The sequence below is a fragment of the Haliotis rufescens genome, unplaced genomic scaffold, assembly GCF_023055435.1.
Source record: "Haliotis rufescens isolate VD_foot unplaced genomic scaffold, xgHalRufe1.0.p SCAF_2, whole genome shotgun sequence".
NCBI lineage: Eukaryota > Metazoa > Mollusca > Gastropoda > Lepetellida > Haliotidae > Haliotis > Haliotis rufescens.
This window is the reverse complement of record NW_025963890.1, coordinates 63,111,664-63,138,442: the sequence shown is the minus strand read 5'-3', so window position 1 is coordinate 63,138,442 and position 26,779 is coordinate 63,111,664. Positions and strand designations below refer to the sequence as shown.

The following is a 26,779-nucleotide window of genomic DNA, read 5'->3' as shown; positions in this document are numbered from 1 at the left end:
TGTACCTAATTGAGACAAGTTTGTACCATTTCAGTTTTTGACATGGTTCCATTACTTGAAATAGACAGCATATTAGCCCCGCACGGACAGTAAGTAAGTCCTTTTCACTCTGTTTCTTGTGGTAAGAGGCGACATGGATTGTGTGTCAGACTTGGTTATTTGAATGTCGCCTAAACAAAGCTTTGTGGGACTGCTAGTTTGCCTGACCAAGACTCAATTATCCACACGCGGCTGTCATTTAGCTGGGACATTGCTAACTGCGAGATTAAACAACGAACACACGTAGGTTGTTCATAGTTACCGAGCACGATGACGCTAATGCATTGAGAAACTGCGGAGGGTAATCTATACAACGCTGCTTAAAAATAAAAATCTTTATTGTCAAAGATATTACATTTGTAAATAAAGTGTGCATTATAAGCTCTAGGAGTGTCCTTCCACACCAAGCTGACACGCCGACGTTAAACCCAACTCGCTCAATCACTCACTCACTCACTCACTCAGGAGTGTTGGGGGCAACTGGTTTGAGTGAAATGAGTAGTGATGACCCCGACAATCTTCATTCCGCACACGTAACAGAAGTTTGTGTTACAACACCGACATCGTACGTGGTTGTTGCGATCAACTTTGACGTTCTTGTAGCGACAATTTGGACATGAGACTGTTTCCCTAATCTTTGCACCAATCAGAGTCTGTACATAGTCCACGTTCTGGAACAAGAGAAAGGCCAACTGATTTGGTAACCATATTTTTCTATATACCATTTAACCTCTAAAAGCCGCCAACCTCCAATCAGCGACGGATACGATGCATAAAACACTAAAAATAAGATATAAATTACAGTAATTCTGTACCAAAACACAATATGTCAATTTATTAGTGACTGTAGTTTATGCAACATCGTAGTTAAAGTATTACATGCCCGGTCTCTAATTGCCGACGGGCCTCCATTACCCGCCGCATTTGGGTGCTTGTTTGAATAATGTGCTCCAGAGAGCTTATTAGGGGAAATACAGTACAAATTACATTGCAAAACATAGATCCACGGCACTGAAGCTCACCTGGACCTGTAGTCAACAGTTTACAATGTCAACAAAGATAACCACTTCACAAATGTCTGCATACATACCGAAGACTTACAATATGGAGGGCGGTCGGGTAGCCTAGTGGTTTAAGCGTTAGCTCGTCACGCCGAAGACCCGGGTTTGATTCCCGACATGGGTACAATGTGTGAAGCCCATTTCTGGTGTCCCCCGCCGTGATATTGCTGGAATATTGCTAAAAGCGGCGTAAAACCATACTCACTCACTCACTACAATATGGAACAGGTTGATACATTTTAACACTGCATCTTAATCTGCAGCAAAAGTCATTTTTATCATTTTCTGAAAACAGAGGAACTTATATAACTTGAATCTCATTATGGAGACAAAATTAATGTCGAGTGTAAGCTCATTTGTCCCACTTCCCGAACTAGGCTGGAATTCCGGAGTTACATTTTGGCTGGACTAACGAGTCGACGCATTGTCCAATCAAAACCGCGTAACGAAATCGACACCCGGTTCGTAAACATGGATTTTAACGTGCAGATTTCGGTCGACTGCAGGGTTTGTTTAGCATGTGTACCGTCAACTGGGCGTCGACAGATATTGTGCATCTCTTTTTATGTTTTTAATCAAGGTCTTCACGTGATTTCATGCCGTTTTATTACAATCTCTTAATTATCGATCAGGTTGTCTTGACTGGGCGCCGCCATTGTGTTTGAAGCACATCACTCGACTTTGAAGGGACATAACTCGAAAAGCCATTGGTCATTCCAGCCTAGTTCGACAAGAGTGGAAACTGGACTTCTGAAGTCAGTTGAAGACCTTGCCTCGGGAAGCTGCCCTGAAAATCAACTGGTTGCTCCCACACCCAAGTAGCATACCTGAGGAGTGATGGTTCCCACGAGGGGAGTTAACTCCGTCATGTCCATGAGACTACAGCGCGAGTTGCCCGCCATGTAGTGACGATAGCTGTTGATCACAAGGCCGCATAGCCAGCAGAAGCTGGTGCCGCATCTACACTTCATTCTGTTGCATCTGAAACAAGGAGGTCCGGAGATCATCTATCCCGGTCACTTACTGAAGAATACATGTGATAACTGTCATTCTCCCCATACGAAACTATACACCTGTTACAGTGATTCTTTGCATATGTGAATGAGTATGGTTGTACGCCGCTTTTAGCAATGTCGGAGTACCACGGCAGGGGACAACAAAAGTGGACTTCACACATTGTATGTCTACGCATGTGGGGAATCGAACCTGGGCGAACACCTTAACCACGATAGGCTACCCCCGGGGCCCCTTTGCATATGTGTTGATTAAAATCAATACGTTTACATTTTTAAAGTTAATTTTTAATCAACGTGGTAGTCATTTCGCCAGTCCAAATGGCACGGGGTTTTTTAAAATTTGAGAAAAGTATTCTTACACAGTGAAAGTTCAAAATATTTCCGTGATTCAATCCAATTTAACATCGTTTTTCAACCGGTAAGATTGCAGCATACTCCAATCCATTTTACAAAACTGAAGGGCTGTGGATTGATCCTTGTAAATGCCTGCCAAGATTTACAACACACTTCTCTGATCTCCGACTTGAGGCAAATCATAAGACATCTTAAAAACCTGTATACTTATTTCTTCCTGAATAACTTGCACCCAAATACATACACATAATTTCATGAGTGAACTATGAAGAAGGATTCCATGAATCTATTCTATGAAAATAGAATGGCACCTCACCCTCCTGCCTTTTCGATCTTGGCACTGCATCGTGGACATAGCCTGGTCTTTTTGTGAAGGCTCGTCTTGGTTCTAATCTCCTCCTCCAGCTTCCGTCGCTTCTCCTCAAAATGGCGCCTCTCGCTAGCAGACGACAATTGCCCCTTCCGGTTCACAGTCTCTAGTTTCTGTTCCACCGTCGTGCAGACCTCACCCTGAAACATTGAACCAGTATTGTATTGTTTTATTACCACATGATATTATTTACTCAGTTGACAACGTGTAATGACAGTTATGTCCAGTTAACACGAGATCTAAACAAATTGGGAAAACAATTTAATATCTTGAGGCAGAAGTCGACATAATGTCCCACAAATAATACACTGTCTCTTCCATGACCTGGCTACCAATGCCATCGCCACCCGGTGTTCTTCAAAATGCAGGTGGTGTTGCAAGTTCAACAAGATTTTAGTATTTTATATAGATGTGAAAAAAAGTAACCACTTATCCATTGCATGACAAGAAAACTATTAGCAGTCCGCGTTGTAATCCCTATGGATACTTACGAAGGATAAAATAAGATATACACCTCCACATGGCATGTCTATGACATATGAGAATATAAGAGCTGCGGTGCTCTCCGGACTACAGCAATACATACTGCATGGCAATCTGCAATATCATAACCGGGAATGATCATGACATAACTCTCTAACACTACTACCATATAACGTCTGGACATATGATACTACAACAATGTAAGGGTGTAGAATATTGCCACCTTATAACGTCAGGATCTATGATATTGCCACCATATAACGCCAGGATGTATACTAATGCCACCATTAAATGTCAGGATGTATAATATTGCCACCATATAATGTCAGGATGTATAATATTGCCACCATATAATGTCAGGATGTATAATACTACAACCATATAACGTCAGGATGCATAATATTGCCACCATATAACGTCGGAGTGTATAATATTGCAGTAGTCGCTTGAAATGTTTGTCTAACACAAACAATTACATTGTTGCAAGGTACTACTTTAAACAAATATATTTTTGTTCGTAGTATGATTTAAAAAACTAGATTTCAATAGGAGAAGTTTCGTTTTTATTCAAATTGGAAAAAACAACTAAACTAACGCTATAACTGTCACTCAGTTTCAAGCCTAAAAGCAGGAAAGTTTCAACTGCATATCAGTTCCAATGAAAGATAGATGTAAAATGAAACAAAGCATGTATATCGTACAGAAGTTCGACTGCTATCATCTCCAAATCCAAGTCCAAATATAATTAGTAACAGCATTTTTTCACGATGCAAATGTGAAAAGATCTTATATCCTTAGTTTATAAAGCAATCTGAAATACAATTATCAATATGTACTATATGTAATGTCTATATGTTCTTCTTACAAGTATGTAGTGCACGCTCGTTTGTACATTGCCATGTGTATGTACACTGAGGCATGCGGCTTACACGTACTGAAATAAAATGATGAAATGATATCGTGTCTGTTTGGTACATAAACCTGTCTGTTTTAAATTTATAACATGCAAAACGTTGAGCTCTTAATCCCCCATTTGGTGAGTGTAAAGGATGGTGCCCATTCACCTTTTGCCACACCCACACACAGCAACACCCTCTCACCTGATGCCACACCCACACACAGTCACACCAACTCACCTGTTGCCACACCCAGTCACAGCCACACCCACTCACCTGATGCCACACCCACACACAGCCACACCCACTCACCTGATGTCACATCCAGTCACAGCCACACCCACTCACCTGAGGCCACACCCACACATAGCCACACCCACTCACCTGATGTCACACCCAGTCACAGCCACACCCACACACACCCACACCCACTCACCTGATGTCACACCCAGTCACAGCCACACCCCCTCACCTGATGCCACACCCACACACAGCCACACCCACTCACCCGATGCCACAGCCACACCCACTCATCTGATGCCACACCCACTCACCTGATGCCACACCCACACACAGCCACACCCACTCACCTGATGTCACATCCACTCACAGCCACACCCACTCACCTGATGCCACACCCACACCCACACACCCACTCACCTGATGCCACATCCAGTCACAGCCACACCCACTCACCTGAGGCCACACCCACACACAGCCACACCCACTCACCTGATGCCAGGGGTCCCTGCACAGAGTACAGAAGGAGAAGAAACAGGTGGTGCAGTGACCTAGATTCAAGTGGTCCTCCTCTTCCCGAATCACGGGGTTGTTGCAGCGAGGGCACCATTCCACATCACTCATCCTTTCCAAAGTTTTCTAAGAATAGAAAGAAGCAAACTTTAGGTGCGTACAGGAACATTTCATCAATTACTCGTGCGAAATTTACAAACATATCTAAACGTCAGTTTCACCGCACTTCCTGGAAAACTGATAAGGTGTTTTCAAGGATGCCGACACCTATGTATGATGATAGGGGAAAGTATAGCTGGTTATCTACGTCATTATTTCAAATCGCTTGTTTTCTAAACCTGCCAGAAGACAAATGGGTAGACGGGTGTTTAATTCGTTAGATCGTCAATAAAGGACCGGGTTCAAGTCCCCAATTTTGCTACCTTAGGACGACGGACACCATAGTCTTTTGTCCTGAAAGTCTATCATAATATATACTCCGCCCTTCTGGGCCAATACCATTCAAGTTTTGTATAAACAGTTTCCCCTATGATCGAACGATGGAAATATCCTCATGAAAGGTCGAGTACTATATACCGTGCTTACCTGTAGAAGCAATCGCTCCCACCTGTCGACCTCCTCCGCCGGTAGAACGCTATGAACAACGTCGGGGGGAACACTGACGTCACAGTTGGTGGCAGGACATCTGCAAGAAATTGAATAAGGCAGTTCAAGTGGGCGTCCCGAGAAGATAGTTCCCCAGCATCCAAGGCCTGTCGCGAGACTGAGGATTGGATGGTCACAATGTGTGATTGGTTGACGCCGTGAATCATTTCTCCTTAAACATTGCTGTCAAGCGCGGGTCCGCATGAAAAGGGCAAAAAATGCCTTCGTTTTATTGAAATACTCCTGTATATTGACAATTGGCTATGGAAGTATGGGGGGATGTCTTGTGGGAGGGTGTGATGGCGCCGGGTCGATGTGTCAAAGAGTTGAGTGTGTGTAACTGTATCTCGACGGCGTGGCTCAAAGATTATTTTAATGAGGCCATGATATTAATATTGCCGGATGTGGTGCTCGTTCGCGCGCTCGCTCCCTCCCTCACTCACTCCAACTGACCTGAGCTCCTCTACAGTGCCTAAAGACACGTGATGTTGACAATAGGCCTCCATGCACCCTCGGCATGTATGGTGCAGACAGTCGTCCAGTCTGTAGAACTCGCTACCAGGAAACTCCTCAAAACACACATGGCATTCGTGATTACTTCGGCGAAACTCGGCGTTGTCCAGAGTTCGGTTGTACCTGATAATGCCAAAGATACTTATATATTCGGTAGCTTTTAACAAAATGAGTCATTGCTTTTCTTTCTTTACAAATAATATCAGGCATTCATTGTCCATGAAGGTGGAATTATTTTACCATTACACAAGGGTCAAGAAGTGGGAATCTGACCCATCCCACATGTGACCTGAAGACCTGTATGGCTGAATCCATGGTCAGTATTGTTGTACACGGCCCTGACACATAGAATACTGACCATGGATTTTTCCATATCGCTCTTTAGGTCATATATGGGTCGAGACGGATTCCTACCTCCTCGACATCTTGTCTTCTTGCCTGTCAAGGATTGTATCATAACTCTTTCAAGAACATACCCATCTGACTGGCCAGGTAGTGTCTTGTAAAAGCCCATACGAGTGAGTAGGCCGTTCTGTATGGATATCATGACGTCATAAGCAGGCCTACACAACTTATTTAAACAAACAGTCTCTTTAACTCTGTACATTTGGAAGGATGATCTGCACTTTAATGAGGTGAGGTGAGGTGAAATGGGTTTAATGTCGCGTCCAAGATTATTGCACTTATATAGCGACGTGCATGCACGTGTGTGTGTGTGTCTGCTTGTACTAGACCGGACTGATGCCGATTTATTGTGCTAGCCCACTGAGATACCATGCTGCAGTTTAACATGAATACCCCACTCAAACACATTATACTGACTCCGAGCCGACCAGTCCTTGTTTTAGCCCCTTAATGCCGAGCGCCAGACAGGGTAACAACAAGTACCATCTTTTAACGTCTTTTGGTATGACGCGGTCGGGGATCGAGCCCCGGACCTTCCGCTCTCCGGGCGGACGTTCTACCAGTAGACCACGGAGGCGGCTGCATTTTAATGAACGTCATATGTGATCAAATATCTTCGTGTGGGCCTGTAGCAAAGTATAACTATATATGAAGGAAGACACATGTATAAGTGAAAGGGTTAAGTCATTCGGGATAATTACCTTAAAAACATTGTAGTACTGTAATCTTACTTACTGCATCATTGTGTTTACGACCTGATGTAAATCTGTGTTCACCTCAATGCGACTTTCATCACTGTCGACCTTGCCTAAAGGTACCTCTAATGTATTGCCAAGCTCCAGAAAACTGCAGCAATAAATTGAAACAATCTAGTGATTTTCATATAAATAAAACGTTACATATGAAGAATCTGTGTTTGTATCAAATTCATCCCCCTCCCCCCTAGAAGTCGTATGCCAAGGAGGGAGATTAGGACCTCGACCAGCACTGGCAGGAATCTATATTGGAACTAATTTCATGCACGTGACAATCACATGGTGACAGTTGTGAACCAAGTACAACTGGTTCCGTTTGCTTTTGACTTCAAATCGACACACAAAGTGAATGTCTGTAAGCATGTTATCGCCTGTCTTCGAAACTGGCCGTCAGGTTATAGGAACTATGTGCGGCGGAGGGACCTGCTGTTATGTGTTATGTTTGATTTCATGCAATATTCCAAATCCATAGGGGCGGTAGGGTAGCCTAGTTGTTAAAGCGTTCGTTCATCACGCTGAAGACCCGGGTTCGATTCCCCACACGGGTACAATGTGTGAAGCCCATTTCTGATGTCCCCCGCCATGATATTGCTGGAATATTGATAAAAGCGGCGTAAAAAACCATACTCACTCACCCTACTCCACAGCTGCTGGGGTATTATGTAGGTTGCGGAATGAGCCGAGTGGACTCGAGTGGTGCAAATGTCATTTGTGACCAACTCGTGTTATTCCGGGACAAGCCGAAAAGCGACTCGTGCCCCTCTCGTGGCCTTTTTGCGACCGGGTTCCGTCTAAGCGCAAAGGGGCATAGCTAAAAGAATTGTCAACTCGTTGCGAAATGATTCACGTATATTTCCCTATATATCATATAATGTAAAGTTCATCGGGACATGCGGTATTATACAGTATGATTGAACACATATAACTGTATCTTTGGTATATTTTTAGATGCAAGACATACGTAAAATAAAAAAAACATATTCCTGAGGGATTCTTTGGCCAAAGAACTTGAAGTCATACGCGCATTTTGATTGGTTTGTCGTATTTTCGCACATAACATTCGTCGATAGGGGGGACGAGTCTTCTTGCAGGTTACGGAAAGGGGCGAGTGGTGACGCATGTTGCAAATGTAGAATGATGGAATGTCTCCCATGACAAAAACATACACTCTTATATAGTAAATGACTCATAGGCTCGACAAAGTGTAGGTCAGTTCGCACAATAATACACACCAATAACCATGCCTATATATCACCCGCACGTTTTTGTCGTTTAGTTGAAAACAGGTGTAAGTTACATCTCAAAGTAATGGTATTGATGGGCAAGCGTACCTGAAGATGTTATTCTCCAGCCAGTCAACCCAGGTGAAGATGACAGGGAGATTCTCAGTCTCCTGCCACAACACATCCAGCTGGCCACACAGAGCTGCAAGCTGATTGGCTGTCAGCCACACACATGACAGAGTGAACACCGGGGAACTCTGGGAAGGGTAGGTAGCAGGAAGTACCACTTGCAGACTAAGGGGAGGTAAGTACTTCACGTTGAAGGATGCAGTCCAGACACCATCTCCTGGTGGGGGGGAAATACAGTGGGTGATGATAACGTTGCTGCTACTGCTGCTGGTCGATGGAAGTGAGTGTTGCTAATTATTGTACCATGACATTGAAAGATAATCTACTTAGATTGGTTATTTTTACTACATTTGAAGCGGTAAATGAGAGATTACCACTACTTACCGCATCACTGCACTGAAATACGGGCGCAAGAAAAAGGGTCCCCTGATAAACCTATTCTGTTTATAAATTTGGAGGTGGTTCATCGTTGATAAAACACAGCCAAATGGCATTTAAAGCCGACTAACTACCTCATATGTAAAACAGAATAGGTTTATCTCCTATTTAAGTCGAGATGTTTTATCAAGAGGGACATGGACATTCACAGTGCATATTTTCTCCCCTTGGTAATACCAGGATCCAATGATTGTTGTTTCGAATCATGGATTCACCAAGATGTTGATCATTTGTTTGTCAGCACCATACACGTTCTCGCGGGTTTAACCAAAGTAGTAAACGCCTACGACATTCTGGGATTCGACCCAACGAACACAGGATGATGGTACGCCAAAGGTACACTGCGTATCATAGAATGGTACAAGAGGAGACTAACGGTAACGGGTGGTCAGGTTCGCTGACTTGGTTCATGCATGTCATCGTATCCCAGGTGCGTGGATCGATGCTTATGATGTTAATCACTTGATTGTCTGGTCCAGACTCGATTATTTACAGACCGTCGTCATATAGCTGGAATATTGCTGAGCGCGGCGTTAAACAACAAACAAACAAAATTATACATACCGGTCCTCTCGAGCTGGACATCCTTTCCAACAAATTGGAGAGTTATTTCCCCGGCTGGATTTTGTCTCACATCATTGTCTGTGACAACTATGTTCACTGTCACCGCCAGCCCGTCTGTGTGCACAGGAACAGAGAGCTAGAAAATGGTAATATGAATATGGTTTAACAAAGGTAACGCCCACCTCGATCAAACTGAAATCACAAGGCAAAATACACGCTGTATCCAAGCCTTTCGTCTTTTCTAAATTGTTGCCATAGAAACTAAATAAGAATTGTGGAAAAACTGGTACTCCTGTAGGGATTTCGGAAGAGAATGGTCCCCTGCAGACTATGATGATCACTCAATTGACTCGGATGATTGCGGGTCATCATACGCCGACAGCATGGGACGATTATTTACAGGCATCCGTCATATAACTGGAATATTGCTGAGTCTGGCGTTGAACAACAAATAAACAATTCAAATAGCCAGGGATATGAAAACTAAGCTCAGTTAGAGACGAAATGAAATAAAATGTCAGTAGTCGTCTAGTCGATACATGTCTTCAGCTCGTGGGCGAGTCAGGTCATTGTGAGAAGAAAGCACAAAGGTATGGTGACGAGACCAAGGATGGTATTCTGGTCGAATCTGGGATTATAACCGCCGACGAGCGGATCCTGGCACGTTTAAGGGGCGCAATTATTTGCGATGCGTTAGACCCCTGCTCTACCCCTCCTGGGAAACCCAGGAGACATATATGGGGCTAACAGAGGAAGGGCCATTATGGAGTCGAAAATGGGATTTGAACCCACGACGAACTGATCCTGGTACTGCTTAGGTACCTTAGACCAATAGACCACCCGTACCTCCGTCTTCAAAGGACACTTGAGCAATATCATAGTACGGTTGATGCCAATACTGGATGACCAGTCACGTGTCATCTGTTGCCCACTACACACCAGGTGATACAGGCAGAAGGAAACTACTGAGATCCGCCTTCCAAATATAGCTACATCTACATCTAAGGGATTCAATATGCACTAGCGAGTGAGAGTGAGTGAGTGTATGCTGTTTTACGCCACAGTCAGCAATATTCCAACTACATCACGGTGACTTGTAACTATTCGAGTCTGACCACCCCATCTGATTTACCGCGACTTCACGGTGTAAAGCCCCCTCGTTATTTACACATGGGCTTAAAAATGCTAAGATAAAACGCCTTTAAGCCTATGGGCTTAAATTAAATCTAAAAATTATTTGATCTTCCATAACGGATATTCACCATTCTATATGGTCAGCTTGCACCACTTCAGCGCTGCTAGGGGCGGTCGGGTAGCCTAGTGGTTAAAGCTTTCGCTCGTCACGCCGAAGTCGGGTTCGATTCCCGACATGGGTACAATGTGTGAGGCTCATTTCTGGTGTCTCCGCCGTGATATTGCTGGAATATTGCTAAACACGGCGTGAAACCATACTCACTCACTCGGCGCTGAGGTTTCCACATTTACAATGCAGACTGGGTCTTGAATGCAGGTGATATTCTGGATAGTCAGTGTGACACTATTAAGCCCTGGGCTTAAATTTGGATAAAATGTAGTCTCATTACAATAGGCAAAATCAGTTATTAAGCCCAGGGCTTAAAAACGTGCAGTCCTGGTAGTCGCCACAGTTATATGATTGATAACCCCTATACTCTAAGTATTGAGTTTACGAAAGCTAATAAACGAAATAAAACAATAAAAGTTTAAAACGAAATACGATGGAACTTACTTGAAGGACGAAGAATTCCCCATCTCCGTCTGTGGGTGTACTTAGGATCTCTATCCTCTCTATACCAGCGCCATCGTATATGGACTGCAGGGCAAGGACCTAGCAATTGTTGCGGTATCTTTGAGTCACAATTACAGGTTACATATGCAGCTAATGACAGGTGAAGGTGAAATGGGGTTTACAGTTCCGTTGAAGGTTATTTCACTCATGTAGCGTGTCGCTCATCATGAAAATCATGAAAATACAACATGGGAACAAGTGATACTTGTACAGATATTGGTATTTGCCGCCGCCCATTTTGACATTTTATAACCAAATTCAACAAAGAAAACGCCAAGAGTTGCAAAAAAAGTTGGAAGATAAGATAATATGTAATGTTCTTTAAATAGTACAAGCCTTGACCTGCTACACATATTGAAATACGAAAAACACATTGGGGAGTGAGTGAGTATGGTTTTACGCCGCTTTTAGCAATATTCCCGCAATATCAAGGTGGAAAGACACATTGGAGACAGTCATGGAACCTGATATCAAATATTTATCATAACACTACCTAATGAAAATATTGTTTTCTTCAAAATAGAGAAAAGACACTGAAAGTTCGTACCTCGTCACTTTGTTCCTGAAAGTTCTCTTGTGAAAGATTGCCATTGTGATAGTTTTCTCGTATACCTCCCTCTGCCATAAAATGCAACACAAATAAAATGTACAGATATCTCCTTCACCAGTGTATTCACCACCTTTATCACCTGCGTACGTCCATCTTGGGCATAGTCTAAGTGATCAAGGTTCGTGTTCGTGACATATATCTATCTGACAGATGTTGCACAATGTTAGGACATAGGTCACATCGCCCGACATGTGCGTGTTTAGTGTTCACAACAATCCGAGGAACCAATCATTTAGGCGAGATGAGTCACGTGATAGGCCGTGAGCTCGGGGCAGTGCTGGAATGTTCTATATGCATGGAGCTCAAAGCCACTGTTGAAATTCATCGTTTCGCGTACTAACGTTGGAGAATCGATCCTCCCTTTCTAAGTGTACATTCGGAACGCCTTTTCGCAGCTGTTTCATCAACATTGAGGTGAACGGTGACAACAGAGACATTAAAACGTCCAATTAAGTAACGTTCGTAATTAGTGTTTTACCTATCAATGCTATGGTCCACTAGGCTATCAATCACCACCAGGTGTCAAGTCAATATCTGAAATATTTCATTATATTTAGCGAAATTCTTTGGATAGATCTATATTCTCGAGCGAAAATGTTGTCGCATATTTTCACTATGTAGCTTATTTCGCATCGTTAAATTGAGTGCATGTAATGGACTGACCGTTGGATATTCTGGAGGGGACTCGGATATCGTAAACAATAAACAATATCCGACTAGATGTGTTTTAGCTACAGCTGCAAAACCAGATATTTAAAAATAAAAATAAAACTATAAGCCTTAATATTTAAGAAAAAATCTTGCTACAATGTATTTTTTTTAGCTGACAATTATTTTTTTAGACAGCCTGAAGTGAAATGGGTTTTTTTAAGCTTTTTCTTGGACAGCATATTTTTTTCTCTAAAATCCCAGGCCCGCACCAGAATATCAAATGGTCGGTCTCTAAACGAGAGAAGATAAGTTTGAATTATGCTTTTATCAATACTGAAATGGATTATTAAAGTGAACATATTGAGTAAGTCCAAAAGGTCCATGTATTTTGCAAAGTCATTCACTTTTAACTCCCATGCATGCTCAGAAAATGACAACGCCGCGTTCTCTGACTTTCGTTTCCTTCCATGCACACTCGCGAGTCAAACAAATGTGCGTTTACTAAAGACTACAGCAGTTTCTTGTGCGTGGTAGCATACACCATTCTCACGGCTTTATTTAAATATCAGATTATTTTATCAAAATTGGCCTTATGAAGAATTTATCGCATCTACATCCGATAATTATTTCCGATATTTCAGTGAAATAACTGGCATAGGTCTAACTTAATGACCTGATTCGCTGTTGTTTACATGCTATCATAGATAACTATGCTTACCTAGATAGATACGAAATTGTGGTTATGATATGTGATATGGTTTTTTTCAGTTTTCAAGGCCACACCACATATCAGTACATAAACATTCACATACGTAACCCAAACACATGGTATTAATATTCATGAAGTGACTTTTTTAGCTTCGTTGCTTTAAATATGTATTTTGATATCTGTACAATTGTAAAGTTAATTTAGAAGATGTAAAATTTACAAAAGACTCAATTGAAGGTTAAGTATACACAAAGGATGAATCCGATTTTTATCAGAACCACGCCGTTGAAGGTTTTCAAAGCTGTACATATAGGTGAGTGAGTGAGTGAGTCTGGTTTTACGCCGCTTTCAGCAATATTACAGCAATATCACGGCGAGGACACCGGGAAATGGGCTTCACCCATGCAAACTTCGAAGACATCAGTTTGACCATTCTCTGTTCATAAACACAGCTGTAACTTTGAATACATGTTGCGTAGAAACGGTTCCGTGGAGTCCGTTTTTCATGACACGATGCCACAGATGAGGATGCTTGACAGAATCAAACGCTTTTGATAAATCACTAAAGAAGCAGTAAAACACCTTCGGCCAGATTTAGATTGATTTTTTCTTATCATACAATACAGCGTAATCATGTTGTCAACAGTGCTTGTGGTTCCACGCATGTGGAGATATATGTGGTCGTTCCGCGATGGCAGTATTTATCATTCAAAATCGTTGTGTGGTTGTAGTATTTAACATTCCAAATCGTTACGTGGGTGCAGTATTTAACATTCCGAGTCGTTATGTGCATGGTTGCAGTATTTAACATTCCGAGTCGTTATGTGGTTGCACTATTTAACATTCCGAGTCGTTATGTGCATGGTTGCAGTATTTAACATTCCGAGTCGTTATGGTGCATGGTTGCAGTATTTAACATTCCGAGTCGTTATGGTGCATGGTTGCAATATTTTACATTCTGAGTCGTTATGTGGTTGCAGTATTTAACATTCCAAATCATTATGTGGGTGCAGTATTTAATATTCCGAGTCGTTATGTGGTTGCAGTATTTAACATTCCGAGTCGCTATAATGCATGGTCGCAGTATTGAACATTCCGAGTCGTTATGTGGTTGCAGTATTTAACATTCCGAGTCGTTATGTGGGTGCAGTATTTAACATTCCAATTCGCTACACACACATACTTGTCTTACAACTTGGTACAGTGTCGAAATTGAAATGGCACCAACATGTCTCACAAATTGGTTCCAAAATGTCACGTGGTTTGGGACACAAATGATGTAACCCTTCTTGGATTGAAGTAAAGCCTGTGTTTTGAAATTCGTTTTCGGCGAATACGCAGAGTATTAATCAATTTAACTTCTAACCCGTTTACGTGACAACTGCATAGAGCCATATTTACCTGGTAAATATTCTACTGGTAACTTCCTGCCTAATAAACACCCTGTAATCTCTTATCAAAGCACAGTCCCGCCTGACTCTCATGTGAACCAGGGTATTAAGTATAGTGGCTTGGAGGTCAAAGATCGTCCGTCAGAGCTATCGAACTAAATCGATCGCTTCAAACTCAAGTAGCGACTTTGTTGACAGGCGCGACTGGACAAACCGGTTTGGCTTCCACTGTCGGTAACCATTTCTTATCTTACAATGATAATCAATCTGAAACCGGTATACCCACACCGAAACCGGATTCAACAGTAATTGACGCTCTGGTACCGGTTTGAGTCTATGCTGGTTGCGAGGGAAGCGATGTGAAATGTTGAGGACTTGATCAAGTCATTTCGCCATTAGGGGGCCCACTTTAGGTTTAGTATATAGACACTTGACGGGACGATGATGTTGGCAGTATCTGATTTACAGCTGTAACAGGGGAAAGGTAAAGTGTTCGAGTGGCGACAATCCACGCCGGCAGCTGAACTACCACAGCGTTTCCACACCTGCCCAGGTAAGATATGCAGTTTATTCACCTGAAACCCCGACAGCCGTATTTGGATCCATGTATTTCTGTAAGACTGTATGTACATGTGTGCATGTTTGACGACCTGCCTCGACTCGCTGTTTCCACATAGTGCACGTGGTCGTGACTGCTATGTAGTCAATACTTTCGCGGTCCATTTGACATAGAACCAACACAATTATGAACGTGTTTGGGGAATACGCCTCGCTTCGCCTACCCGAGTGCGTACCGTATTTACCACAAGAAAAGATGCAAGAGGTATATTTTTGTAGGGATATTTAAAACCTGTACGCTGAATGTGTATCCAAGAGAGTATATATCTGTAGGTATGTGTACCTTCCTATTCTACTATTGACGTCATACTTTCAGACAGTGTAGTTTTTTAAATTTTATTTTTACCATGTGGGCTCCAGGGGTGATATTGTAGCCTTGTGGGTAAAGCATTCGCTCTTAATGCTGAAGGCCCGGGTTCGATTCCCCACATGGATACAATGTATGAAACTCAGTCCCGTGAAGATTCCGGGTTAGAATAGAATTGGTCTACAGCAATACATGGTCGTAATAGGCGACCCACGGGATCGCGTGGTCAGGCTCGCTGACTTGGTTCATGCATGTCATCGTATCCTAATAGCGTAGATCGACGCTCATGATGTCAATCACTGGATCGTCTGGTCCAGATTCGATTATTTACAGACCGCCGTCGTAAAGCTGGAATATTGCTGAGTGAGGCGTTACACAACAAACAAACAAATATTTCTCCCCAGCCGTGATATTGCAGGAATATTGCCAAAGGCGGTGTAAAATCATCCTCATTCACGATTTATTTTATTGTTTTTTGTTTGTTTGTTTGTTGTTTAACGCCGCACTCAGCAATATTCAAGCTATATGACGGCGGTCTGTAAAATAATCGACTCTGGACCAGACAATCCAGTGAGCGACATCATGAGCATCGATCCACGCAATTGGGATCGATGACATGTATCAATCAAGTCAGCGAGCCTGACCACCCGATCCCGATTCCAGCAATATCACGGCGGGAATCGAACCCGGGTCTTCGGCGTGACGAGCTAACACGTTAACGACTAGGCTACCCCATCGCCCCTCTGGAGATTAGAGTTGATCCATTGTCGTCGACTGTTCACTGTATTTGTCAGTATTTTTAGACGATGTGATGTTTTAAAGAGGAACCCAATAGGCTTCACAATACTATATACTATTGCTGCTACTGCTTTTCCTTAGTACTCGGCAGATTAATCAGGGTCGAGTGGGATAACAATGATTAACAACAATATTCGATAGTCAGTAAAATAAAATATTTTCATAAAACCTTCTCTTGTACTTTTATAGTGAGTGTGAGTGAGTGAGTTTGGTTTTACGCCGCTTTTAGCAATATTCCAGCAATATCACGACGGGGGACACCAGAAATGGGCTTCACACATTGTACCCATGTCGGGATTCGAACCCGGGTCTTCGGCGTGACGAGCGAACGCTTTAACCACTAGAGTACCCGACCGCCCCGTGTACTTTTATACCCGTATAGTAATGATAATGATGTGTACCCGAATACATGAGCACCGCCATGACTAACGGATAAGCATCCTCATGCGTAGATACTGACATGGGTTGGATAAGGGCCATGCTTCCTTTTAGAAATTGTTATGAAAATTATCAGATGTGTTCATATGAATGAGAACTAAACGTTGTTTATGTCAACAATTGCATGTTTGATGACACTAAATGCATCGATATAAGGATAACTTTTTCTAAAAAAGTATGATTTTAGAGGTTTTCTTGAAGCGGTTTCTTTCTTTTTGAACATGAGCCAGTCTTCGATCCGAGCAGATTTTCAGATGTAATATATTATTTTATATTAAAAAAACCATCACTAACATATGGTAAAACAATTCATCTTGGATCACAGACTTGTTCATGCGTATATTTTCGCTTGAAGTTCTAAAAGATCTGTCATTTTCACTGGTTTTAGCATATTTGTGTATTTGACTATGTCAGAAGCTGAAAATTTCACGTAAGAAAGGCAAAAAGGCTAACTGTCAGCCATTTGAACATGTTATTTAAGTTTCACGCCAACATTTCAAAGTTTTCCGCAGCTTTTCCGCATTTGACATTTCCAGTGGGCAGCAGAGGACCTTATCGTACCGCCTCTATTTTGATATATTGATGTATGAACATGCCTAGTGGTAAATATGTCTATATGCAGTTGTTGTTTTTTGTCGGCTTGTGGTTCGGTTTTCAACAGGTGTCTGAAAAGGTCTACATTTCTTCTTTAAACACTTGAGACTTGTTTCTAGAGATGTCAACATCGTGGCGTGTGTGACGTGATAGAGGTGATTTGCTGACTGATGCACTTCACTACCACTGAAGGACTTATGGGGACTAGCTGAAGTCATAAATATCATGACGAGTATTTCCCCTTTGATCACACATAGACCAGTTGGGATTGATATATAACTAGCAATATCTAATGGTGTAGATATCGGAGTGAGTGAACGCGGTCATTACAGGGACTCAGTACTCAATGCTTATCGTGACAGCCGTGGGGATTGGGAAGTTGCTACATGTATTGTGTTTGTTTGTTGTTTAAAAAGCCGGACTCAGCAATATTCAAGCTATATGACGACGGTCTGTAAATTATCGAATCTGGACGAGACAATCCACTGATTGACATCATGAACATCGATCCGCGCTATTGGGGTACGATGACATGCATCAACCAAGTCAGCGAGCCTGACCACCCGATCCCGTTAGTCGCCTCTAACGACAAGCATATTCGCCTCTTACTGCAAGCATGGGTTGCTGAAGACCTATTCTACCCCGGATCTTCACGGGTCTGCTACATGTATGTGTTGCCAGTCTGTTTGTGTGTCATATTATCCCGCCGGTGTGGTTTGATGCTCATGCCGTCAATATTATCCACCGGTCCTCCTTCCCTAAATTTACAGGTCGTCGTGCAAAGGTCCAAACTTGTTTGATCAGGGTTACAACATGCAAGACCTTAGTTAAGCCTTCAAGAAGTTTTATGGTAGACGTATGGAGGATATTTCCAAATTTGGCGCATCAGTGACAAAAATGTTATCTGATGCAATTCCCTATTTCGACTTGAATCATATATTTCCGTGTGTGTGTCTTTTCAGGTGAACAATTGAATTGCCTTTGCATGTGTTTGTGACGTGTGCCACCGTGGGTATGGTCGCCACTAGATAGTGCTTCATAAACACTACCTATAATGATAACGCCGGAATCGTACGGTTGGTTGTCTTGTTTTTAGCAGAGATTTCCTTTGATCATGGACATGATTTTATCGCTTTATTAACATTGCTACGGTATTGTTGAATGTGGCACGACAACGTTATTTTACCCACTCTCGTCGAGAATGAGCTTCACAAACTGAACTCATGTAGACAATCGATCCCAAGGCTTGATATAGCAGCTGCAGAGGACATTTAAACGAGAATTTGGTAATAATGAGAATATTTTCTATTTAATGCTGCATTCCATATGGTTCCACACTACACTCAATAAAATCATGACAGATTCAAAGAGTTTTGCTTTTCTTCTTATGCCGTGCGAAAATAATAGAACACTGTATTGTCACTTTTGATGAAATAGAGACTAGAAGACAATACTATTTGTAAGTGCAAATGGAGGTGGCTATTCCTACATTCTAAACTTCAGTTTGATTTTGCAACACAAAGTATGATTGAAAACATATGTATCTACGAATTCTAAGTAAGCATAAAACGGACAATTCCTATTTCGTGTTCCTTCCATTGTCATACCCCGAGTTGTCTCCCCTTAGAAAGCGGGACGGTAGATCAGCTGGTATGGGAGATCGATGCTCAGTCAGGGAACTGGTTATCCGAGTTGAGGGCGATTCCAGAAATAAATCGATATATACACTGTTATTGATCGCATGCAGGCAACTCAGCTGAGATCAATGCATGTCCCGTTATATAGTCATTCGTCTCCGTTCGTGACCATTCGTGGCATTCCGGGAAGTCATGGAAACATCGTTCTTCGTCACCAGCCTCATTCTCTCCGTAGACATACCGGTTTAACTTAGTCTTCAGTAAACATCGAGGGTAAATGGAGATTGGAAGACCCAAGTCGGATACAGTGAACGAGGTCAGAACTTGGACTGGCGAAACTCTGGTCTAGAATAGTCTGGGTCCATGGGCACAAACTATTCTTCGCGTTAAGACTATCTAAACTTCCCTATCTTTAACATACATATGTCCCCGTGTTATGGGTTTTCGGACGCTTAAGGAACATTCATAGTTTTCTCTCTAATAACGAGAACAATATCTCGCTCACTTATAAACTACGAATTTATCTTAAAAACAGGTTATCATCTGAGTATTTACAATGTCTGTGTGACGCCACATCCCTTGTTATAGCGCGAGTAATCGCGATAAACATGGTCGTCCGAAAACGTATGATGTCCGAAAACCTTTGATTCGAAAATACAACAGTCTTATGTGTGTGAATTCTCTTTTACAAGTGGATCATTGTTGGGTATCTTCTAACCTCGACGACACGGATAAATATGCTCGTTATGTCATGTTTTGTTTAAAATAATGAGCCACAACCTCACTCGCGATAAACATGGTCGTCCGAAAACGTATGATGTCCGAAAACCTTTGATCCGAAAATACAACAGTCTTATGTGTGTGATCTCTCTTTTACAAGTGGATCATTGTGGGGTATCTTCTAACCTCGACGACACGGATAAATATGCTCGTTATGTCATGTTTTGTTTAAAATAATGAGCCACAACCTCACTCTCTCATTCCCGAACTTTCCGTACACAGATGTCCCGGATGTAGACAAGATGGCGGGCCTGGAGCTGCACGAGGCTGCGGCAGTGAGCGACTACGACACGCTCGAGGAGTACCTGCGCAGCGGCAAGTTTGACGTCAACTTGAAAGATGAAGACTGGCACAACATGACTGCCATGCACTGGGCGAGCACTAAAGGTACACAAATCAGTTGATTCCAAGAAACATTTGGCCACATCATTGTTTTCATGTTTTATCATTGATTATCCCGAGAAGTAATATGATCTCAGTAGTATTGATATCGAACACCCTTTTATTGACATAAACTATTGAACTTACTCTTTCCTAAAATCGAATTATTGGTAGCATTAATCATTATCGACTAATGGTTATTCGTATGATTAAATTGAAGTTTTTATATTCATAAATCAGTTGTTGTTGACCATCAGTATTGGTATTTAAGGGGACTATGCTCTAGATCTTTGTGTTGTAATATGTGCAACTTGTACATTGTCTTCGTGTAATTTTGGACAGTCCCAACTGCTGGGATTGATATTCATAATAGCATTTGACGTAGCAGACAAATACAGGTATTTGTGATGACTTTAATCAACTTGGCTGGGTCTGCCAATTGACCCCAGGCTCGCCCCCTTTAAATGGTATAAATACTGGATGGATAGCAATATAAACAGCAGGACAAAAGAAATTATACACTTGAAAATTCGATCTGACTATATAGATATAAACTATCAACATCAAAACGGTACTCCAGAGCCAAGAGCGTCCACTACCCTTATTATCAAAGTCAACTGCTTCGACTAAAAAACATAGGCTTTGATATAGACTAGCGGACACGCTTGCCTTGGGCAGATGAACGTTACTAGGCTGATAACATTTCGCCGAAGTACTGCGAACTTAATGTCCAAAATACAACTATGATACCGTTATCACATACATCACCATCGAATAACCATTTTTTGTATGTTTCATTTTTAGCCACAAAAACATGGGTTTCTTCGTCCCTTCAGCTTATGTGTCAAAATGAAACTCCCTTCAAATGTCTTCCTTAATTTCTTACTGTCTACCTACCACTGCTCTGTATAGGATTTGGGGAGGGGATCCGCCTTCTTCTGGAGCACGGGGCCAAGGCTTCTTCACGCACAGAAACAGGCTGGACTCCCGCTCACTGTGCAGCAGAGACTGGTAAACTGACATCGTTGCGCGCTCTTCACAACGCAAACATTCCAATAGACCGAAAAGACAAGTACGGCGACACACCCCTGCGGATAGCGACGATATACAACCACAAAGACTGCATTAAATACTTGAAACAGTAGGTGCTACATCATTTAGTAGGGTCGTGGTGCATAAGTAAAACCTGACATTATCAAAGCTGCATATTCGGTAACCGTATAATATCACCCTCAGCGTAACCACATTGGAGTTTCTATGAGGTATAGCTCCCTAGTATACCCTGCCTGTCGTGAGAGCCGACTATTGGTGCTTAGATGGTTGCCATGGGTGACGGTGTTGATCGGTGCTCATGATATCAGTCACTGGTATGTCTGTCCAGACTCGACCATCTGCCCTCACATAGCTGGAACATTGCTGACTGCGTCGCAAATATGAATCACTCACTCACAACTGATCATTGCTGAGCGAATTTTTTTCTGAAGATTGTGTTGGTGCCAGTTACTTGATACAACCATCGCATCATTTTCGTGGCAAACGGTGTTAAAGCTCATATTGATACGTTTGTCATGAAATGTAAGTCATAGTTAGTACCTACCCGTGAAGATCCGGGGTAGAATAGGTCTTCACCAACCCATGCTTGCCGTAAAAGGCGACTATGCTTTTCGTAAGAGGCGACTAATGGGATCGGGTGGTCAGGCTCGCTGACTTGGTTGATGCATGTCAGCTTGTCCCATTTGCGTGGATCGATGCTCATAATGTCAATCACTGGATTGTCTGGTCCAGACACGATTATTTAAAAACCGCCGTCATATAGCTAGGATATTGCTGAGAGCGGCTTTAAACAACAAAAAACAAAACAAACATAGTTAGTTAACCTTTAATGCAAATATCTATAAATAATAAAGTAATAATATTGGAATGTTGCCTCCCTGTATTGTATAACAACTGGGAAAATCGTTTTCTTTTCTTTAAAATTGTGTTAAAATATGACACCGAGTGCCTGAGAATAAAATATTATAACGTTTCGCACTGTTCCTATCGGGTTGAATTGCAGAGCTGAAGCGGAGCTGAAAGAGAGGAGGGATAGGTTGGGCATTGACGACAACTCCGATGACGACTACGACGACGATGACGACCGATGTCGCAGTGGCAAGTGAAGACGTTGATAACTCCGCTGCTGATGCGTCCAAATTAACAATACGACTCAAAAGAATTAAAAGTGCACCCGATAGATAGATTAACTAAACATTCCAGGTAGTGGTCCGTTACTGCAGACCAAAGCTGACAAACTTGCAGTGTCATTCTAGTCGTTGATGATGACTCTTCTTACACACTGTCGATGTCTGAATTTCACTCGAGGCCCAGTAGTCTGAGGCTTGCAAATCGCTGTGCAGAGTTGCGTCCCTTTGGCACGCCATACACCTGTGGTCGAGGGTTCGAGTCCCGGATCGTCCCCATTATGTTTCCAGGTTTGTCAGCACCATACTCGTGCTCGTTGGTTTCACCAAAGTGGTAGACACTTCGGGTTTTTCTTCCACATTAAGCTGACACGCCATGATCTAACTGGACCAAACTCACTCACTTATCACAACGTCTTGGCCATGGGCACCCTTTTTAGTTTCCCTTTAAGACCTTTTACCACTTCTATCGCGACTTTCTCTTTGAGGGCAACCAACAGAGACACTTTATGCTGATTGGAATATATTCAAACCGGTATCATATCAACTATGACATTGTGACTTTTCAGTTGTGCTGTGAGTGATTGATGATATTAGCTTTATCCTGCTTACTATCTAAATATTAACGGCTAGTCACGCGTTCATGAATGTTTGCATGTATGTGAATAAGTCTATTTGAATCTTACTATGGCCACATGTATATTATTGTCTGGCATTTCAATCACCGCCTGTTCTCTCTCACCATAAAGGGGGGGCGATTGGGTAGCCTAGTAGTTAATGCGTTAGCTCATCACGTCCAAGAGCCGGGTTCGATTGCCTACATGGGTAAAATGTGTGACGCCCATTTCTGGTGTCCCCCGCCGTGTCATTGCTGGAATATTGCTTAAAGCGGCGTGAAACCACAGACTTATTGCATCGGTCTATGATACAGATTGACTATGCATGGCTGAAGACGTTTTTTAGAAATCTTCTGTGCCAGGAAACAATTAATTAACTTCTTGACATGGAACAAAATACAGTAAATGTAGCTTAATGTGACACTGGCGGTTACTGGCCGGGATCTACTCATTCAGTCACTGACAAGCCCGTCAGTCTTTGGTGGTCAGTGGCGAACTTTTCAGTTTCTAGCATATGCGGGCCCATCTGCACGAATGTTGTGTTGTATACAGACGAGCATTACAATAGATCAATTTCATTCATAAAATGTCATTCCAAATTTAAATTAAACCGTTCGATTTACATTTGTGAATGATGGTAGTTTTAGAAGCGTCCATTCGTCGAGGCAAGTTAAGATAACCAAGAATGATGTGATGTATCGTTTATGTAAGTAGCGTGGAGTCGGTCAGTGAGAGAACCTCAACATAAGCATTTCTTTTAGAAAACCGGGTTCTCGAAAACGGTCGAAGTCATGCAGCCCAGGTCTATTTCCAAAACCCAAGCGCTTGCCAAAGAGAGAGAGAGTGTGTGTGTGTGTGTGTGTGTGTGTGTGTGTGTGCGCGCGCGCGTGCGTGTGTGACCTTTAAGTGCATTTATCCTGAGATGACCTTTATATCCCCTGCAGCAAACCGCGTAGTGAACTCTTCGCCTTATCTTATATGTGGTAGATATTGTTATGAAAATATAGCTTCATATCCCTTGGCCTTATCATATGCTGTTGTGGTAGATATTGTTATGAAAATATAGCATCAGCATAACGGAATTATCTGTAAATATAAGTTTATACCGTGATGAATACAATAAACATAGATTTTATGTATATTTTTAATTGAGTTTTGTATTATTTTGAATGAGAGGGCGATTTGAAAATTAAGGTCACATCGACATTTTATCAGCCATATAGTGATTTATTTTGAGGAATACGGAATTTAAGGAATTTCAGATTTTTCTATTTTATTCAAAAATGATTATTTTAATGAAAGTACAGTGAAACCCCGTTAATCCGGACGGTACCATTTCCTACATGTGCATCGTTTTGACAAGTTTGGTTTTATATATATGACATTTGCGGTACTTGATGGTGCTTTGACAAATGTAGTTTTGTGGTCGAAGCGTTAGCTCAAGTAAAAAACAAACAGGTTCGATTCCTTACACGGGCACAATGTGTGAGCCCCATTCTTGGTTTATGGAATATTGGTAATAGCTGTGTAACCCGTATGTGATAAAGCTGGATCACGGACATATAAACCAGAGTTAAAACCGCTAACCGGAAAGTGCCGACGGCGACAGGCTGCTGCTGTCAGGGTTATATATATGTATGCTTTCCTGTACGCGCTCTTTAAAGCTATATGTGCATGCTATTCTTGGTCCATATGCATAATTCACGAACTGTGGGCATAGGGCATTCATAACAATTAATATATGGGTGACGATAACTTAATGTAAATCAATTTCAAACGTACTGAAGTGTACGCTACGTTTTCTTGGTCAATGTTTTATAACAGAGACTCACACGTCACGCTGGCGGCAACACAATCGCTGACCATATTTGAATTGTATCGCTTGATACATAAGTATTAATAGTGAATTGATGATATACTTATTTGGCAATATGTTACTTTGTAGATTCACAGTACATATGTTCTCACCCCATTTTAACAATCTACCATCGATTTTATAGCTGACGCTGTTGGAGACCAATGGAATGGGCCGACACATGTCATCAATGTCAACAGGGTAGCGTCATTATGTCGAGTCCATCGACAGCGTTGGTGTCTAGGTAACCGAGAGGTCATCAGTTATAAAACATGTCATTATAACACGTGTGTGACCGCCTCCGTGGTCTGGTGATAGAGCGGAAGGGTCAGGGTTCGATCCCCCGGTACTTGTTGTTACCCTGCCTGACGCTCGGTATCAGTATACTGTGTCTGAGTGAGGTATTCATGTTAAACTGTGGCATGGTATCAATATAAAATCGGCATTAGTCCGGACTAGTACAAGCACACACACACACACACACACACACACACACACGTGCATGCACGTCGCTATATAAGTGCAAACATCTTGGGCGCGAAGCTTAAACCCCATTTCACCTCACCACTACCCACCTTTAACACGTTTGTACTTATTTTACAATACTAAACCAGTGTGCTTTATAGTAGTTATCTGTCTTAGAGTCTAAATACTTTATATGGCCACGCTCCCTATTGTCAGTCAGAGGTACACGTTTGTAAACACAAGCGACAAAACCCTTTCCATATTCATAAGTCGATTGTACGATTCCGACTATACAATGAGCATGTGTTTTTGAATCACTATGAAATAGAAATAACACCTGGTGTTCGCCAAAAGGTGAGCGTGTCCTGCTCAACCGGTGACACCCACCTAAGACACATGCAAAGGCAAGTCAATTGTTCACCTAAAAAAACACGGTAAAATAAGGAATTGCATCGGACACAATTTGTGTCACTGATGCGTCAAACTTGGAAATGTCCGCATGTCTACCATACAGCGTTTTGAAAGCTTTACTGAGGCCTTGAATGTAGGAACCTTACATTAAACAACTACGGTTAACTGAAGGCTTACATAAAACGATATCCAGCATGTTTTAGACATTTAATGAGTATGTGCCATCATGTGGTTTTTAATAGTGTGGTGACGTACCATTGATAATCACTCTATCATGCCACAGCAAATGTATATTCACTTTCATAGTGAAACTAGCAAAACAACGAATGATGTTGCGAAATATTTTATATACTGTCGAAGCCACTTAATCGGGGACGGGGTAGTCGAGTATTTTAAGCCGTTTGCTCATCACGACAAAGACAAGTGTTTGGTTCCCTATGTGCTTATAAACCTGCCTGCACATAGTCTCTCTTTAAAGTAGGAGGGAACCCTATTACACTGAAGTTAGTCGACACTCCTTTCAGTAACGGTCATAACCCTGTTACGAGATAGACTACATGCACTGTACACTAGAGGGTAGTCAACACCGCTAACAGTGACGGTCACAATCCCGTTGTGGGATAGTCAACACCGCTAACAGTGACGTCACAATCCCGTTGTGAGATAGTCAACACCGCTAACAGTGACGTCACAATCCCGTTGTGGGATAGTCAACACCGCTAACAGTGACGGTCACAATCCCGTTGTTGGATAGTCAACACCGCTAACAGTGACGTCACAATCCCGCTGTGAGATAGTCAACACCGCTAACAGTGACGTCACAATCCCGTTGTGGGATAGTCAACACCGCTAACAGTGACGGTCACAATCCCGTTGTGGGATAGTC

General features: G+C 42.3%; 2 protein-coding genes across 3 annotated transcripts; one reads left to right on the top strand and one right to left on the bottom strand.

Annotated features, from left to right (window-relative positions):
• Window positions 1-359: 359 nt before the first annotated feature.
• LOC124142817 (E3 ubiquitin-protein ligase RNF14-like) lies at window positions 360-12,202 on the bottom strand. 2 transcript variants are annotated; one of them, XM_046511490.2, is made up of 11 exons: window positions 11,999-12,201; window positions 11,392-11,490; window positions 9,645-9,780; window positions 8,622-8,859; window positions 7,271-7,381; window positions 6,071-6,253; window positions 5,558-5,657; window positions 4,952-5,098; window positions 2,787-2,980; window positions 1,928-2,081; window positions 360-710 (listed from the first exon to the last, which is right to left on the bottom strand). In XM_046511490.2, the coding sequence occupies exons 1-11, from the start codon at window positions 12,074-12,076 to the stop codon at window positions 501-503; spliced, it is 1,650 nt and encodes a 549-aa protein (XP_046367446.2). In that variant the 5' UTR covers window positions 12,077-12,201; the 3' UTR covers window positions 360-500. The 2 variants fall into 2 exon arrangements, with proteins under 2 accessions (XP_046367446.2, XP_048256260.1); XM_048400303.1 differs by lacking the exon at window positions 11,392-11,490 and having other exon boundaries at window positions 11,999-12,202.
• A 2,937-nt stretch (window positions 12,203-15,139) lies between these two features.
• LOC124142809 (ankyrin repeat domain-containing protein 66-like) lies at window positions 15,140-24,301 on the top strand. The gene is made up of 4 exons (XM_046511477.2): window positions 15,140-15,365; window positions 20,207-20,371; window positions 21,278-21,506; window positions 22,422-24,301. The coding sequence occupies exons 2-4, from the start codon at window positions 20,227-20,229 to the stop codon at window positions 22,522-22,524; spliced, it is 477 nt and encodes a 158-aa protein (XP_046367433.2). The 5' UTR covers window positions 15,140-15,365; window positions 20,207-20,226; the 3' UTR covers window positions 22,525-24,301.
• The last annotated feature ends 2,478 nt before the right edge of the window (window positions 24,302-26,779 follow it).